The sequence below is a fragment of the Pteronotus mesoamericanus genome, unplaced genomic scaffold, assembly GCF_021234165.1.
Source record: "Pteronotus mesoamericanus isolate MK-2021 breed Mesoamerican mustached bat unplaced genomic scaffold, CSHL_Meso_final contig_32, whole genome shotgun sequence".
Taxonomy (NCBI): domain Eukaryota; kingdom Metazoa; phylum Chordata; class Mammalia; order Chiroptera; family Mormoopidae; genus Pteronotus; species Pteronotus mesoamericanus.
The window spans coordinates 12932532-12952131 of NW_026555134.1; the positions used below are offsets into that span (position 1 = coordinate 12932532).

A 19600-nucleotide genomic window follows, 5' to 3' on the forward strand; every position below is an offset into this window, starting at 1 on the left:
GAGCCCTCCTCCTACCACACTTTCTCTTTCTTCCTGTTTTGAATGTTGTCATATGAGAATATTAAGCCTCAATTTCCAAAGTCACTTTGAGGTCATAAAACAATACTTAAGAAGGAAAAGCCAACACTTTGAGGATTCAGCCAGAGAGAAATAAAAGGTGGCTGAATTCTTGATTATAACCTTGAGTTGCTGCACAAACCTAGAATAACTGTCCTTAGATTTAATGTTATTTGAAATAATTCCATGGCTTTAATGCTTAAGGAATAGTTAAGTATTTTGTTAATTGTACTCCAATGCATGCCAGATGTTTCATGTACTGATTGATAATTTCAATGCTCATATACCAAAAAAAATAAAAGCATCATTCATCAATAATAAAGTAATAAGATATCCTTTGATTTTTTTCATATTTTCCCCTTACCATGTTAAATTTGATCTATGTATGATTATAATGGTCAGCTTATTCTGCATGCAACTTAAAAATGGAATAATCTTTTTCAAATGTTAAAAATAAAACAGTTCAATACAAAAACCAAAACAACAATAACAAATCCTAATTGTTATTCAATTGTTCAGACACAGTTAAAAAAGAGCAAAGAGCTTTAAATACCCTTACATATTAGTAAACAATTTCAATAAAATTTTCCAGTTCTCACAATGTTCTTTTCTTTTAACCAGGCCCTTTCATAAGCATCATGTTATAGAGACATAACACTGTCCACAGGTTATATTAATATCCACATAATAGAGGGTAAGAACACTGAGACCCTGTCTCACCAGCAGTCATCTAGCCAGCGATCAGTAGGGCTGGAATTTGATAGCCTGCGCTCCTTCCCAATGTCAGAACCTCTCTGCACGTGAAAGGTCATCCCTCCTCGTTGATAGTTTAATTCCTGACGATGCATCATTATGTCACCTTCTTATTTATGCTTCATGTATAAGAAATATTCTTTTATCTTTTCTCTTTTTGAAGATGGAAAGAAACCCATGGGTCTAAATATATGCCGTATCATCTGTATGACACACAAGCTTAGTGATCAGTCATTGAGAGGATGTATACACCATGCTTATGAGCGTGTACTCCAACGCAGATTTCAGATCTTAGCATCTTCACTTAAATGTAAATAATATTAATAATAATATCATAGGGAGTTACTAAATTTTTCTGTGGCTCACTTTCCTCTATAATACAATGAAGTAATAACAGCAACTTCAGAGGTTGTTGTGAATAATAGATGAGGTAGTAAATATAAATTTCGTAGGATGCGCTTGGTAAATAATAAGCACTATGGAAACACTATTACTACTATTAGGGAAACTAATCGAACTAAAGGTATTTTTATAACAGAATCATAATGTTTTGAAGTTAGAGATGTAATACTCTTTACTTAGCAAATGATAAAACTAAGATTTAGAAGAGAAAGGAAATAAATGCAGTCTTTGTCTTTGATAAATTTATAGGCTAGAGGGTGAAAGAAGAACTTAAAATAACTTGATGCATGTCACAAAGTGAAAATAAGGACCAAAGGTCATGAAATATCAGAGGAAGAAATAAAACACAGCATGAGGGATAAGGCGGGCAGATGATGCTATTTAATTGAGCCTTAAAATATGAATATTTTTATAAATGGGAAGACATGCTATTTTTTACAGCTAACTTATGAGAAAATCTTCCATGAGATTCAGTAGCAGTTCATGATTAATTGCCTTCAAATAAAGTAAGATATATGTATTTGAAAGAGAAAAATATCCATCAATTTTCAAAACAACGTTAGGGTTTTAAAAATATCTGCTCAATGGTCTCACAATTTTTTTGAAAATGTTGTGTTTCAGCATTTCAAAGGTGTGGTATTGAATTCAGTTTATTTTGGTGTTCAGTTATAAAAGCACACTGGAACTGAAAAAGGTATGCAGCTGAAAATGAAGAAAAGTACATCTAACATATTTTATTTGGAAAATCTTTATCTCAGAGAAATTCTGTTTACAAGTTTTCAAGTGTGCAGATATAACATATTTTATGGAGAGAACATTTATATGGTTTTTGGCAACAAAATCATATAACAATGACAAAAATATTTCCAAATACTCTTCTTCAGGATAATCTTGCCAAAACTCAATTTTCAGTAATACATGTATATATAAATATATATATTCATACTTATATCATCCATATTTGAAGGAGATAAATTACATGTTTCATGTGTTGCATTTTACAAAATGTCTGCCAGCATGCTCTGGAAATTACTCTAAATGATCAGTAAATTAAAACCATTAGCTTTTTTAAAAGAGAAAGACACTATTGACACTTTTTAAAGAATTTTCTTTTCCCAATTAAACCTGTTTAAGTCTCTGTGTTATGAAATAATTACATATTTCTCCATATTTTATGAAAAGGATTGAAAAGATTCTATTATCCTTGACTGTTCTTTCTCCCATACCTCACATCTTTAGGACATGTGATTGGATTTGCCTTCCAAATACTGACCTTTTCCAGCACCTCCTGCTATCGCCATAAACAGAGCCTCTATCATCTCTAACCTCATTACATGATTTCTAGCTTCTAACTTTATACTCATCGACTTTCTTAATGGATTTATCAGAGCGGTTTTTTATTTTTCCTTTTTTTGGTAAGCAGTAGACAAATCATGACACTAATCTGTTCAAAACACTATAATGTCTTCCCGTATCCCATAAGGAAATTTTAAAAGTCCTTGTAATAACTACCAGGCACTACCTCATCTGCTACACCCCAGGCTTCTTTCTTAAACACCTTCACCTGCTACTCTCCTGTGGCCTCCAATTCAGATACCCCTAGCCTCCTTGCTATCCATCCAAGGAGCCACACGTGGTCTTTTGGAAGGCTTTTCCCCCAAACGGCCTTCCTCTAGATAGTTCAATGTCAACCTCATCCACACTTACTGTACTCAGAACTCACCTTGGTGAGACAATCTGACCACACTATTTAATACTGTAAAAAGACTTCATTGTGTGTGTTTCCCCTCATCCTTAGCTTTCCCAATCTCATGTGGTCTTCCTCTACCATTTTACCTTTTCCAACAAGAACAATGGGCAGGCGGTTGTCTTTGGGAGTAGGGGTTGGATGGGGCAGTGGAGAGCAACAGGGGGAAAAATTGGGACAACTGGAACTAACAACAATAAAAAAAACTACTACTTTACATATTATATAATTTGTGTTTTCAGTACTCTTTATTTTTATTTCCTTTTTTTATTTATTGTTCAGTTATAATTGTCCCAGCTTTTTCCCATTGCTCACCCCTAACCCATCCCCTCCACTCCCAGAGTTAATCCCCCCATTTTCCATGCCCATGAGTCCCCTTATTTTTCATCATCTGTTTCCATCCCGTTGATTCTACACTACAAGAAAGCAAGATTTTTGCATTTGCTTAGGCCCATGATATAACCTACACACTTAGAACAATACCTTGTAAATAGTTGTATTCAGTATCTAATTAATGACCCTCTGAATCTACTTAATTAGGAAAAACAAATTGCAAAATTGAGAATGCCAAAACTTATTATTAAAATAATCATTATTTTATTTAATAAAAACAATTATATTCTGCACCAGGTTTATTATGAACGCATTGTTTTATAAATGTTTTACAAATAAAAATTCTTTTTATTTAATTGTCACAACAATCTTTCTTTGAGATATGCACTACTGTTACCCCTTTTGTACAGATGAAAGTGAACAAAGGCTAGCAGTACCACTGTTGATCACTCCCTATTGTAAAACTCCCACTTTCAACATACCTTTACGTGCACTATGTGTTACATCAACATTCAACATACAGATGAATTCAGGCCTCCAACATTGGTCAATATATCTAAGGTTTGTAAAGTGCAATACGATTTTTTAAGACAAAAAGAACCATGAACAACATGCTAGAATTCCCTTCCCACAACTAGTATATTTCACTTCCCATGTGCTATATACACTCCATTTTGGAGACCATTGATATATGTACAGAGAGAGAGAGAGAGAGAGAGAGAGAGAGAGAGAGAGAAACCATTGATATATATGTATAGAGAAAGAGAAAGAGAGATTTTCTTCTAACCATCAACTATTCATCAGGAAAATCACATAAGTTAAAAGATAATGTTCAAGAATATATAATACCTAATCAAAAAATAACTAGACTAAAAAAGTTTTGGCCACAGGTAAGATGAAATAAATTAAGTAGGTCTTATGAAAAAAAAAGTGCAGTTGGGAAAAAGCATTCTATACATGCTCATTTTTCTTGTCAAAATTAACCTACTTAGAATCCTCATTTATTACTTAGTATAAATTTGCGAAGTTGTTTTCAAACTTTGCCTTGAGAAGCCTATGGCCATGAAGCATTTATAGCAGGTGATATGAACTCTCATCAAAATAGAACAAAGTTCAGCTTTGACCCACTGAATAATTCTGAAAGACATTGTTTAAAGAAAAGGTCTTGATACCTTTTCAAGATGTTTTCTTCAAGAAATTTCCTAAGTTGGAAATTTCTCTCCCATATCACAGACACTACCATTTTGTACACATAGCAGACTGTGCTTGACCTGGAGACAGTCAGAGAATTAAGCCACAATTATTTCTCCAAATATTTATTGATTTATTAAACATTTCCATAAATATATAGCAAATAACTAAATATTTTGTTGTTATAATTAATTAATGGTAATGATCTACAATTGCAGGCCCCAGATTCTGTATTTCTTAATCATCCATGTAGGTACCATTTTCAGAGTGTTATATTATCATAATAAATTAATTTCTTATTCTATTGTTTTGTAAAAATATATTTAAAATATGCTATAGAATGTAACAATACAGTTTTTATTTTTTGTAGCTTTATAAACATATTGATAGAAATATTTTTTCTTTAATATTTTAAAACATTGTTTAAGGATACAATTTACTTACACTACAAGTGCTTTTCTTTCCTTTTTCGATTTGACCTGTAAACCAGTACTCCCTCAAAATCCCAACATAACTATAGGCATATAAACTCATCAATATTTCCTGAGGGGATGCAACAAATATAAGAAATTTAAAATGCATGCTACACTGGTCATGACCAGTTGTACCAAATTCTAGAAAGATGGCTTATATTTTAAGGGTGAAATACTGGTAATAGCAACAAAGCTACACAGAACTTGAGGTTTAATCTTGACATAAAGGAGCAGTGTGGCACAGCTTGTTTGTCAGGCTGACAAGGAGAGTACCAGCTGGCTAATTAAGTGAACCTAATTTAAACTAATGATGTAGATTCTCAAGATAATGTGCTAATGGCTAGAGGAGACTGCTGATGATACTTAAGGATACTCCCGAGGTGTTACAATAAGCCACTTCTGCGTCCAAGCAGAACCTGATTTTGCTCCACAGAAGACAAAATGAGGTTAGTTGTTTACTAGTTAATCATTTATAGAGCAGAACTTTACTTATATGACATTCTTACAAAAATTTTAATAAGAGGAAAAGCAATAGCCATTTGATATTTAAAGCAACACCAAGGTTATAGATTCCATTTAAAAACTATGACCTTTGACTTTTAAACTACAGATAGAAATGATATCGATGCACCTACTGAAAACAAATACACCATAATGGTAATACTTTATCATGAAGTTTGTAAAATCCTATGTTGTCAAAAAAATATTTTTATTTTATTAATAAAATGTAGTAATTCTGTTTATTTTTTAAATGTTTAGGCCTAAAATATATAGTTAATACCAAGTCACACAGTCAATACATGCAAAAGAATAGTCAGAAATGTGAATTCTTAGGTAAGGTCAGTATAAAACACTAGGGATCTATTTTAATTGGGGTGAAAAAGAGAGCTTGAAAGGTTAAATATAAATAAATATAGTGTTCTTTTTTAAAAAAATTTCATGAATAAAGCATTTTGATTTTGGACTTCACTACTCCATTTCTATTTACACATTATAAAGACTTACAGTATTTTCTATCATGTTTGGGAGATGATTAAAATTTGATTATACTGTAATTGATATTGTTAGTTGCCTCAGTATAATATACTCATTAAAAATAAAATAAAATAACTCAAGTTACAGCACATAATCAGGGCGTCTAATTTAATTTGGATACAGAAAAGTGGTCAGATTAAGAAAGGAGGCTTTATTTTTACAAAATTAACTTTGTGTACTTTGCAATTGACTTTAAGAGTGATCTCTGCCCTTTGATATAAAGATTTAAATTACAAATAAAGCATTTCAAATGTAGTTTTTTAAAAGCAGCTAGAAATATTTCTTTAAATATCTTAAAACTTGAATTACCTGGATTATTAATTTATAAAACAAAGGGTTCAATATCTAAGTCTGTAAAATTTATCACGTACATATTGTTTTTAAATTAGAAAAATATTTGAAAGAATTAGAAAGTCTATGAGATGAAGTATTTTCATGTATAAAAAGTGAATATTCATAATTCACTTTTATATATGCTTTCGAGGACTAAAATTTAATACTCTAAGGTAATGTTATGACAAATATAAGAATGTGTTATTTTACCTAGCAGGTGGTAGACTTATAAAACTCATTATTTAAAGAGGTTCACATGCTGAAATTACAGACGCAAAAAATAAACTTTAGATAAATTCAAAGAAGAAAATTATAATTTTTAAAAAGAGAATCTAATGTGATATATATATATGTATATACATATACAATTTTAGATTTATAATTAAAGTCCACAGCAGGCCTCAAGAAGTAATGTCCCTATCAGAAAGAATACTAGACTGAATAAACCCAGTTGGAAATTCTTATTTAAGAACTAAGGTAATCTTTAAGTTTATATAGAATAAATCATTGCAGAATTTTTCAAATCATTTATCTACTACTTAACTCTCCTTTCCAAAGAGGTATTCAGTAATCCCTTTAATTCAAAACTTTTTCTTTTCATTGACAGAAGGGTAATACTCAACTCCGTTATAAACCTCTCCAGAGCTGTGTGAGCAACTCCATGACATACCATTGTTTCTGCCTTTTTACTCCAAAAATTAAGTTCCCATGTTTTTTCTACAATAGGGATGTAACTGATATGTTATTCTTGCTATAGGTTATAATAGTCAAAGGCCCAGGTATTGGAACCAGACTGCCTAGATGCCAATATGCATGGCCCTTGGCTGCTGTGCGTCTGAGTTTAAGTAGATTGCCCAAGTTGAACAATCATGGAAAGGACAGGGAATGAAGCATTTAGCGGCTCAGACTAGAAGAGTTTTTCATAATCATGTACATGGCAATATTTATTAGAGATATTTGTCTCTGTCATTGACCTAGGTACATATTAATACTTGCTATACTACTATAGTAATACCTACTAAGATACTATTATCTGGTGAAGTCTTTCATTATCTCAGCCTTTGTTAAGAATCAAATGAGAAAGATAGAATACCATTTATGGGGTGAGAAGCAGCTAGCTACACCTTAGCTGGCCTCTGACTGGGATTCTCCTTTCTCTAGGCAGAATAAGCAACTCCGAGGATGAGTTTTGTGAAACTAGTCATGTTAGTCTTATGTGTTCATGGAATCAAACTTTTGAAAACAAAAGATTTAAATTACTTCTTTAATTCATGAGGCTCAAGGAGCAGAACGAAAAGAGTGTTTGCAGGAAATGCATGAATTTTACAGGTAGCCAAGTAATGAAGCAAGTTATAAATGACAATCGAATGGCAAAGCACATGCTACCGGGCCAAGCCTATTAAATTACATTAAAGTAAAGATTCTTAGTCACTTTCAAAAGGAATCACCCATACCTGAACAACTTTTTGGGACTGCACATCAACAATCAGGACTCTGTCCAAAGTTGGCTGTGCTGCATAAATGAATTTGTCTTTGACATTAACAGCTGAGGCCCACACACATGTCTGAACATCATCTCCTTCAGCTTTGGGACAGACTTCATCCTGTAATTTAGAAAATAGAAAACTAAAATGAGTGTCTTAAATTATAACGAGCCATGGCATATTCTGGATGAAATTAATTGATGCTTTACTACTTTTAGCATCAAATGAAAATATATTAATTGATAAATATTAATAAAGAGTTAAATCAATCAAAATAGTCTATAGTGCATATTTAAGCTCATTAGAAATTAATGTGAATGCTAAGTGGTTATTCAGAATGTTTACTTAATTTTTCAATTTGGCATCAAGATCAAATTTTGTAAAATCCTTCAATTTTCCCAAGCCTTTTTATTCTACTCTTTTACTCAAGAACTGCCTTCTGGTTAAATATTACATACTTTGCACTGGATAGCCATAAATGAGGCAAAAAATGCCTTCTATTTCTTCCTTTCCTGCACTTTGTCAATAAATGAATATTGAAGGGATATGTAAGTCTTTGTGATTTACACTGGCAGATGCATCACAAGTATAAGAAATGTCATTTAGCTCATTATTTTTGTTTCAGATTTTTCTTTTATTCACTGGTTTATTGATTTTATAATTCTTTCAACTTACTTATAGTTAGAAAAACCACTAAGAAGAGATTTGTTAAACTGTACATAAAATGTATATGTAATAATAAATATTTATATGATGATATATGATGATTTATATGATGATATACATACTGATGTATGTATTTCACTTGTTTTTTGATATAGGTCTGATCATTGATTACTGATATCTAATTTATTGATTGGCATATTCTAATTAGTAACTCAAGCTAAATTAGAATACTCTCTTCTCTAACTCAAATAAAAACCTCATCATTCATCAGAGATTCCATTCGTCATAAATAATCATGAAACAAAATCAACAAAGTTTTCATTATCAACACCACTAAGCATGTCTATTAATCTAAACATCATACTGACAACAGATAAACCTCATGTGTCATTTGATGGTTAAAATGAACACCTGAACTATGTAACACTTCTCAAGCAGCACAACCATAGTGGGTGGTTTCCCTGTTTGTATAAAATTTGGAAAATAATGTAAAAACCAGAGCACTCTGAAATGAGAAGTTCAGGATGTGGTCTGCTGTTTTCGTTCTCCAAAGTTCAGGTCCCATTCGGGGAGGATCTGAAGGGCCTACTAAATTTTAAAGTCCAGTTCAGAAGTTGACAAATTCAGCCAGTACACCAAGAACAGAGAGCAGTAATGTCTTCTAAACAGTACAGGCTGTTCCAGGCTTCGAGGACAAAAAAATAAGTAGATTAAATAATTAAATTTTTAAAAAACCTTGAAAACTAAACATCTAATGTGTGCTTCTGGTAATGTTGGAGGTATGAAATGACCTTCATTTCATGGAATGTTCCATAGTCATTTTAAGATGGCCACCTGTGGGGTTATCCTGATAAGAGCCCATGGCACCTGAAGCAGGCAGGGGCAGGAGAACCTGAAGGCAGGGATCTGTCCTCAGCACATGCCCAGATATAGAGAGCAGAAGTGTACTTTCATTCATCAATTTACTGAAATGTTCTTTTCTATGGCTAATGTTTTTTATCAGAAGAATATTAAATATTTTTGACAAGAATTCATTTTGTGGAAATCAAACACTATATAAAATATGCAATTGAGATTTAAATCACAAATAAAGAGACATGAAAGAGACAAGAAGAGACATGAAGAGACAAGAAAAAAGTGGGAGCTAAGGTTGACGAAAGGCCCAGAATATAGGGAAATTGTTTACAAATTTTTTGCCATTGTGTAACAGCTACCAAAGAAACCTGCCAAAATAACAGAAAGTGTGAGTGACCTGAGACATAACTGTCAGCCCAACAACTGCTGAACCAGGAGCGATTTCCACTCCTTTGTTTGCTACAAAACTATTCAACAGTAAAATAAATGGCTCTGCTGGGAATTATTTCCTATTTGTATGCTGTTCCCATAAAATGTCCCTGACCGGACTCACAATCATTTTTACAAAGCCATTAAAAGTTTCCTGAACTGTCATCCTGAATTTTCTTTGCCTTGCTTTATGCCATTATTTCTGATTATAGTCTATTAGGTCCCATTTTACAATAGCACTCTTATTTTTCCAGCTTACATGGATTAATATTTATTTCTGTGAATAAAATTATAGAGGAATGTTTTCACATGCATTAGGCATTTAATGGGATAAAAGAGTAGCTAAAAAATACCAGAGGTGCAAAATAAGATTAAGATAATACATACTGATGAGGGAAATTGTAAGGATTATATCAGAGAGTATCATTAAGTTACTTAGTATAGAAATGTATACTATCATTTAGAGTGAAAGGAATTAATAAGATAATAGAAGTAATGAGGATGAGAGTCAATAAGAAAAATACAATTCTAGTTCATAATTAGAATTTATCTATTTCCCTTTGGATTATTTCCATATTTAATTATATATTTCCTGTGTATGTATTAACCTCTTTAAAAATGTTAAAGGAATACAAATTACTCGTATATTATTACTGATGATGGAAGTTTGATTTAGCAATTAAAGTAATATTAATGACACTTGATTTGCTAAACATAAGTAGATGAATATATGCACTCATCCTCTGTAGAAATTTGTCATTTTTATTTATTGTATTGATTGTCTACTGAAAATACTTTGCCTTTAAATTTCCAAATTCCCATCTCTCCCCCTTCTTCTCCCTTTTCCTCTTCCTCTTCCTGTTTCTCCTCCTCCTCCTCCTCCTCCTCCTTCTTCTTCAGAGTCCCCCTTTGAGCACACCATTCATGGAAGGGACAAATGCTTTCTGTCATACGTAACTCCATTTTCTTTGCAGCCAGTTCAAGTTCTGTCGTCACCCCCACCTCTCATCGTTCTCTAATCATAGATTTGTTCACTGTCCTTTGCCTTTGGAAAGAATTGCCCTACATTTCATTTATAACTTTAGTATGTCTCCACATACTCAAACATGCACACTCTGTTTTATTTAAGAAGCATACAATAAAACAATGTTAATTGGCTTCATCTGCTTTCACTTTGAATCACATATCTAATTCTCCTCAGACTTTACGCAAGCTGTCTAGAACTTTACTTCCATTTCCTGGTCTTTTGTTGTAATCTCTTTATGCTGCAAACTGATTTTCATGATCCTGTCTTTTTTAAAAGAGGTGTCTTGAAAAGTCACCAGTGGCCTCAGAATTTCTCATCCTAAGTCTTCAGTTCTTGCGGAAGCATTTTTGAGCACTTTCTATGTGAAAGATATTGTGCAAAGCTATGTATGTAAATAAAAACATGAATATGAGAGAACGGCTACAAATTGCTTATAATTTCTGCTGTATTTGGCTGTTTCAGATAATTAATTCTTCACAAAATGTCTTTTATTCTTATAAGGCAAGGAGCAGCAACCAAGAACCCCAGGCCAAATTTAACTGCCTATTTTGATATATGGCCCAGGAAATCAGAATAGTTTTTTGCATTGCTGAAAATTAACAAAAGAAGAATATTATTTCATGACATATAAATATTATATGGAATTCAACTTTACGTGAATGAAGTTTATTGGAACACAGCTATAACCATTTATTTAAATACTGTCTATGACTGCTTTCATGCTGTAATGCCAGACAAAGGCCATGTGGACTGCAAAATCTACCATATTTACCATATCTGGACCTTGGCAGAATAAACTGTCACTGAACAGGAGTTCTGGGATATGTCCCTATACTAGTTATCATTTTAATCCTATTGATTAAAATTCTGTCTATAATGGCTTCTTTATCTTCTGTTCTCTGTGACTTCAAGAAAGCTAAACCTCAGATTTTGGTTTTCTGCTCTATTTCCTTTACATTAAATTTCTCTGAGCGGTTGTTCATTCTTATTATTTGATTATTAAGATGGACAGGTGACATTCAGGCCTTCTGCATTTGGTCTCTTTCCAGAAAACACACACACACACACACACACACACACACACACACACGCACACACAGTTTAATGTGCAATTTGAAATGAAGACATCGTAGAAGAAAAAAAGTATACTATTTTAATAAAAGTAGTAAAGGTGATTCAAAATTAAATAGAAAATAAATCAAGAAAAGACAAAATATACATGCACACACACATGATGACATGTAGACAAACAGGTAGATGATAGATACAATAGATAGGTAAGAGATAGATAAATAGATGACATAGATAGATAGATGGCATCTATTATCTAGAGGTAGATAATGAGGCTTGATTTACATTAGGAAAGTTTAAAGACCTTAGCAGTTCTATAAAATAATAGGACTATTAGACAGTAAATCTATGCACAGACTGTAATTATAGTTGATATATAAAATATCCTCTCTATAAAACAAAGTTTAAAAGTAGATTTAATAATCTAAAGTACTAGGTTTAGTTGAAGGATAACAAAAGCACCCAAAAACCAAACTAATTAAACATTAATAAGTTAGGCTTCTCTAAGACATAAAGAAAAGTAAATATCTGATCTTCTGCATAGCTTGGGATACAAATGCATTATGTAATATACATAGTTGTGAATGAAAATGAATTGGCATTGGTATTATAATGAAGGTAGAAATATGTAACAAATAAGGTGACCTAAGGTGTATGTAAGGGCAGACCCCCAAAAAACCAGAATTCTCCTCTATGGGTGCCTTGTAGTACAGGCCTCCCCCACTAGGTATATGTTCTAGGAACCCATCTGTATCAATGGACTGGCTGGTGGTGTTCTGAGAGACAGCATTAGGCTTCAGTGATTTTGTGATTTTTTTTTTTTTTAAAGTTCTTTCAATGCCTCTGCCCATTCATGATGGGTGATTTCGAGTGCACCCGCCCACACCACACTGAGTGTTCAGCAGTTTTTGACCAAAAATGGCATGATTTCCATGCCTCTCTCTCTCTATTTACCTGATCTCGCCTTGAGTGAATTCTTTGTCTGTTCATTTGTTTCCCCAGGTGAAATAAATCCTAAAGGGAAACATATCACTAATGTGGAAGGGGTGAAACTAAAAATGGCAGAAGCACTAAAATGCATTAAAATCGATGAGCTCAAAAACTGTTTTGAGCAGTTGAAAAAAACATCTCAATATGTATATTCGGTCAAATGGAGAGTACTTTGAAGGTGACGGAAGTGTAAACATGTAAGACTAAATGCACAACGTTTTATAAATAAAGTCCAGTTTTGGGGGGGCCTCCCGTGCACACCCTGTTTAGGTATAAACTAGGCAGCATCGTTGACTCATCCAAGGGTGGTATATAGACACTCCTAGAAAGGTACTGAACCACTAGGATTGAATATTGAGTCAAAGGTGGGGGGAAAGGGTTTGATGTTTTGATAATATGTAAAAATAAGCATTTAAGTTTGAAATATTTCCTCAATAAATGCATGTTTAAATTTTAACTGTCACTTGTCATAACAAAAAAGAGTCAAGAAATGTATCTTATATATATAAATATATATATATACACACATATATATTTATATATATATATAATCTATCTATCTCAGTCATGGTATTAAACACCATGTCATGTCATCCAGAATCATTGAGAAACTGAATTCTAGAGCAGCATGATTCAAAAGGCTGTCTGTGGAAAGGTACCACTTGGCATATCATTTATTACCAAGCTAATAATAGTACAGAAATTAAAAATAACCATTTAGAATCTTTTAGAACAATTTGATATTGCCATAATATGCATGTGCATTATCAGTGGACCTACATCCTTGAACAAGAGTTAGACCAGTTTGGGTCTTATCAAGCCTGCCTGGAGGGTATCATTGGGTGAAAACCACCTATTGGTTAAAAAAAAATAAATCAGGAAAAAACCAAGATGAATCTTTCCTACAAACAGTTTAAAAATCACTGATTTGAGCTTCCTTTTACGTTCTAGCTCTATTTTATATAGCTTTTTTTAAAAAAATCACAATTTGAGTCCATTAAGATAAATAGTAAAGTGAACAATGGGACATTTGAAAAAAGTAGCGTTTACTTTATCAAATGCAATAGAATGCCAATAATTGTTCACATTGAGGATTTGTTCAGTTTATCGCGAATCAAGGCAAATAAAACAAGGGTTCTTTTGTACTGGATTGGAATATTTAGGTTGGGATTCCCAGAATATTTTTATAGCCATGTGGAAATATAAATATATATATATATATATATATATATATATATAAAATCAAGTTAGAGCTAGTTTTGAATATACTAGATATATTAATCTTGCTTTGCAAGATTAAAAATCTGAAACTTAAAAAAAGGTGTTAAACCATTTAATATCAATGGCTATCTCTTTAATTGGACCATTATAAAAAGACAATGAAGTTAAACTACTTTCATCAATTTTTAATTGAGATCACTGCTTATTACTGAAGCAAAAACAACTGCTCTTTTCTTTAATTAGATATATTACTTTTATCTTATTCTATTTGTTTTTCATTTATTAAAATGTCATAAACAGTCTAGCTCATATTAATCAGAGCATAAATAGTCACAGCAATTTAGGGGTTGATTTGCCTTAATCTAGCCTATTTTAGAAAGCTGTCATAGGGGAATTTTGATTCTAGTATATATCAAGGTACAAGGACCAAGTTAAGATATTTTCATCTTTTCTTTTGACATAAGAAGAGTGTACTTGTGTCTTTTAGTGTTACAATAAAAATAGAACTGATAACATTACACTGTCATAAACTGAGAACTGGTTTCTCTCTAGAGATAATATATTAAAGATGTTAAGAAAACAGGCTTTGAGGTCAACCAGACCTAGAGGTAATGTTCAGCTTTACACTTGCTAACTATGTTAATACTCCTTTTAAACCCTGTTTACCTCACCGATATAATAATATTATCCATCACATAGTAGTATTATGCAGGTTAAATGAATCAGGTTTAAAAGTTATCAGTAAATGTTACATATTATTTTCATATAGAAATTCTCTATAAGACTACATTTCATGAAAACTATAATGACCTACACATTTTTATACAATTTAAAATTCTTTCCACAATTTTTAGAAGAGAAGTTCACTGTGGTTATTTAAATATTTCAGGAAGTTACTTTAAGTATGGAATAATCACTGAATTTGTGGCCAGGAGAATTTTTTTTCCCCCCTTTATCATTTGGCAGTTCTGTGACAATGAGCAAATCACTTGACTTTTCTCTTTTCTCAATCTTGAAATTAAGGGGATTAAATTAGGATACTGTCAATTGTTTTAATAAAAGAAAAATGTTCAAAGCTATCTGAACGACTTCATCTCTGCTGAAATGAAAAGTGTTTTACCAATTATAAAAAAAATGCATTAGGTTAAAATAGGTGATCTAAAAAATACATTTGTAGATTGTTAATTTTCAAATGCCTATAGAACATAAGAGAAGAAAACTCTAGATACTTTGTAAACACAGGACTGGATGGTTAGTGTCTTGGTTCTCCTGCTCCTTGTAAATGAGATGCAATCCCGACTAGGTTTGGTCTACGTGCCAGTGGGCACCGAAGACCCCAGGGGCAGGGACTTAATGTCTGCTGTGGAAGACATAAATTTGAATAATCAGGAGCTCAAATTAAATATCAAGACCAAGTATTTGAAGTCTGACTGAAGAACCAGTAAATAAAGATTGACAAAAAGTTGTTAGAATTGGAAGCTAACATTAAGCGCTATAAGAATGGGACAGTTATGGAGCATATCAGGACATGTAAATTATAGGGAACCACAGTTCATGGTGGATCGACTTCATTAAATGGTAGTGCACAGAGATGGAATTAAGGGACTAGTTGTTTTTATTTTTATCCCAACATAATGAAGATTTGATTTGTATAGAAGCAATGGTATTCTTTCTTAACTTCGTTTAACAAAGATAATTAGTGAGTGAGTTAGCTAGGGAAAAAACAAGATTTAAACATTTTTCTTACCAAGTAACACATGAACTTAATGGACCACCCTTCCCCCTGCCTCCGAAAAAAAAAACAAAAGCTGGCCATCGTGTATAAACCTTCTTTAATATGATGAAAAACTCATTTAATCATGACATAACTGTAAGCACTAATGGGAAGATGGGGCTTACTTTTCGCAAATACGTTCTGTACTGTGGTTTCTTTAAGTAGTAGTATAGAATAATTGCTCAAATAGTCCCTTTCAACTAATAATTAATAGATTCAAAATTTTAAAAAGTCAATAAAACATTTGTATAATATATATATATAAACCTTTCTACAATTTCTCTGACATCTTGATACTTAATGATATATTTTTTTAAACTTGGAAAACAAGGGGACTTCTTCATACGGCCGTATTTTTAATTTCGTTGAATGAGCTTAACTCTGCCTCCTTACAGCTTCGAATCATTTAGAATTTGGTTCTTCCTTCTGAAGGAAGATACTCTATTCTAAAGTTCACATAAAAGCTGACCAAATGTTTAAAGGTAGTTGTGAGTGTGGCTTTTAAAACATGGCCGTTAAAACTGAACTTCGGTTTTCTTACTTCAGTCCTGTGTTGTGAAATTCATTTCCTCTGCCTGCTTGATTATCTATTTCATAAGTATTATTTATTTCATAATCTATATTTGGTTTAGCAATATGATCAGAATGAAAAGAGGTGAAATCTGTAAAAATAAAATAGCTCGTTTTTAAGAGATTTTAAATAATTTATTTGGATTGGTTAACCTTGATGCTTTGACATTATTATATTAAAATGAAGTAAGTTATTTATTTTTTATTGTCTTTTTTAAAATTATCATTTACCCCTCCTATGCCCTCTGCCACTGCCACCCCCGCACCCCTCACAAGCAGCACACTGCTGTCTGTGTCCATGGGTTTTTTCTCTTTCATTTTTTTCCTCTACACCCCTTGCCCCAAAACACAAAAAACTGTCTGCCTGTTCTCTATCTATGAGTCTGTATCTACTTTTCTTGTTAGTTCAAATTGTTCATTAGATTCCACATATGAGTGAAATCATATGGTGATTGTATTTCTATGATTGGCATAATGTTCTCCAGGTCCATCCATGCTGTTGCAAAAGGTAAATTTTTCTTTTTTATGGCCAAGTAGTATTCCATTGTGTCAATTATTTCTTGTTGACATCAATCTATTAGATAAAGAGGAAACACAACTAAATTTTTACGGAAAAGGGTCAAATAATTTAAATATCATGAATGTCAAAAATGATGGAAGTTCTCCTTCCCTTCTTTAAATGTTCACTTTTGCTTCATGAGTTATGAGTTTTGATAATGCACATTTTACATATTTCTCTTTTTTGGAGACAGGTATGTAATCTCTCCCTGTGAATGGCTTACTCTGTCTTTTAACTATTTTTAAAATGTTAACATAAAAGCATAAATTAAATTAATTTTATGATTGTTGGATTATCTGCATTTCGTTCAATACAGTGCAACACTATGCCAGGAACTGAACTTATTCTGAAGTCCATATGCTCACAATGCAGATGGTGACGTCGTTTTCATTGTCAATTCTTCCATCTTCCCATATTATCCAGAAACGAGCCCCTATTTGGGAGATACGCTTAATAGTTTTTGCAAGATTACTACTGAGTGAAAAAATTGCTCTGAAGTATGACAGACTTCTCTTAAAAATTTATAAAGCTGTTTATAAGATAATAATTGGAATTATTTTTAATCTTTATTGTAATTCACATATATATTTGCTCCACATAGGAATATTTACACTGAAAAGCATTACACTGTACCTGTTAGGTCAACCTTTTTTAAAGTTTATTTTAGCACAGGCTATATTATTTACTGGTTAATTATTATTGCAAATGACTTACAGCCTATTTCTTGCGGGTATTTATTGAAAGGATACAAGCCAAATAATTTGTACAAATATATATTTTGCTATATTGTATTAATTAAATATAAACTATAAAATATACCCATTTTTAAATCTTATTTTTGTAAACCTATGAAAATAAATGTTATACCAAAAGAGTAATTTAACTCGACAGCTGCCTTCTTTATAGTAGGAAGATAGAGACCAAAGGTCCATTTACTTTGTCCTTTCTCTTTAAAAATATACCTTTACTATTGGAAATAGCACTGCTATAAACATAGGGGTGCATACATATTTTTTTCATTGGTGTTTCGGGATCCCTGGGGTGTATTCCCAGAAGTGAAATCACAGGACCAGCCAAATTTGGAAACAAAGTGTCCATCAGTAGATGAGTGGATAAAAAAGCTGTGGTACATATACACAATAGAATACTACGCAGCAGTAAAAAAAGAAGAAACTCTTACATTTTGTAATAGCATGGATGGAACCTAGAGAAAATTATGCTAAGTGAATTTAGCCAGTGAATGAAAGGAAAATGCCACAATTCCACTTATATATGTAATCTAATAAACACAATAACTGACGAACAAAATAGAAACAGAAGATCTGGTACATAAAACAGACTGGCAGCTTCCAGAAAGAAGGGGGTGGGGTAGGATGGTGAAGGGCTTAAGCAAAGAACATTTGCACACAAGCTATGGGCAGGGACAGCAACATGGGGATGGTCCTGGGGTGGGGAGGTGATGGGTCTGGGTGGAGGTGGAGAAAGGGAGAAAAAGTGGGAACAACTGTAACAGCATGAACAATAAAATAAAACTAACTAAATAAAATAAATAAATAAATAAATAAATAAATAAATATATCTATTATATTGCCAACAGAACCGCAGTTTTCTCGTCTTCTTTTTTACTGATGTATTAGAAAGGAGTTCTGCCACACTACTCAGTTCAGAAAATTTTTCTTGAGTAATAACATTAAAACAACACTGAGTGACAATTCGCCAAAAACTACCTCTATAATCTAGTTCAATGTATATCTTTTAAAATGTATACAAAGTATATAATTAGATGTTATTTTTATTCTGTCTTTATTTTTGTGTTTTTATTATTATTCAATACTTTATTCTATTATACTTTTTTTACTGTTCAATTACATTTGTTCTAATCTTTAAGTTTTCCAAATAATTTAAAAAATGAGATATCAGATATACTTTAATTTTTGTAAGTCATATTCATAAATAATTATTTATTGAAATTTACATAGTATAGAGCTATACTTTAATGAAAATGATACTAGTATGTAGATTTTTAAATATCATTTTCTTCGGTTCTTATCATAGGGAATACATTTTTCTTCTTAAAATAGAGCTAAGACTGGTTGTTGTCTTTTTTCAGGATGGAAGAAAGAACACTAAAGAGAGAGTCAGTAAATGGATCCAATTCTTGAAACAAGAAACACTTCCCTGGTGATTTCTGGCAATTTAGTTGACTGTCAGTAGTTGTGCCCTTCCATAGTATGTCACCTTACATTTTCTTTAAAGCTGTACAGATGAGGTTTAAAGGAAAATAAATAATTGTGTTGATGTTCAGCAAGACCTAGTTGAATGTTAGGTTTTGTCATTGATAAAATTTTGAAAATAAATTAGTAAAAAAAGAAATAAAAAGGAGTTTTAATGGGCAATAAATTAGCATCTTAAGTAGCTAAGAGATTAATAGTAGTTTTGTGGTTTAAGTTTTATTTTGCACTGTTGGTAGGAATGCAGATAAGTTCAGCCACTCTGGAAAGCAATAATGGAGTTACCTCAAAATTTTAAAAATGGAACTGCTTTATGAGCCAGTGATTTCACTTCTGGAAATTTATCCAAAGAAACCTAAAAAACCTAAATCTTCTATGTAATTTATTGCTTCAGGTTTT

General features: G+C 32.2%; 1 protein-coding gene across 6 annotated transcripts in view; it reads right to left on the reverse strand.

Annotated features, from left to right (window-relative positions):
* FSTL5 (follistatin like 5) overlaps positions 1-19600 on the reverse strand; it is a 553085-nt gene that overhangs the window by 48761 nt on the left and 484724 nt on the right. For all 6 annotated transcript variants that reach the window (XM_054576111.1, XM_054576108.1, XM_054576110.1 and 3 more), the window contains one exon: positions 7779-7928. In XM_054576111.1, the coding sequence (XP_054432086.1) occupies positions 7779-7928 (150 nt within the window). The remainder of the gene's footprint in view (positions 1-7778; positions 7929-19600) is intronic.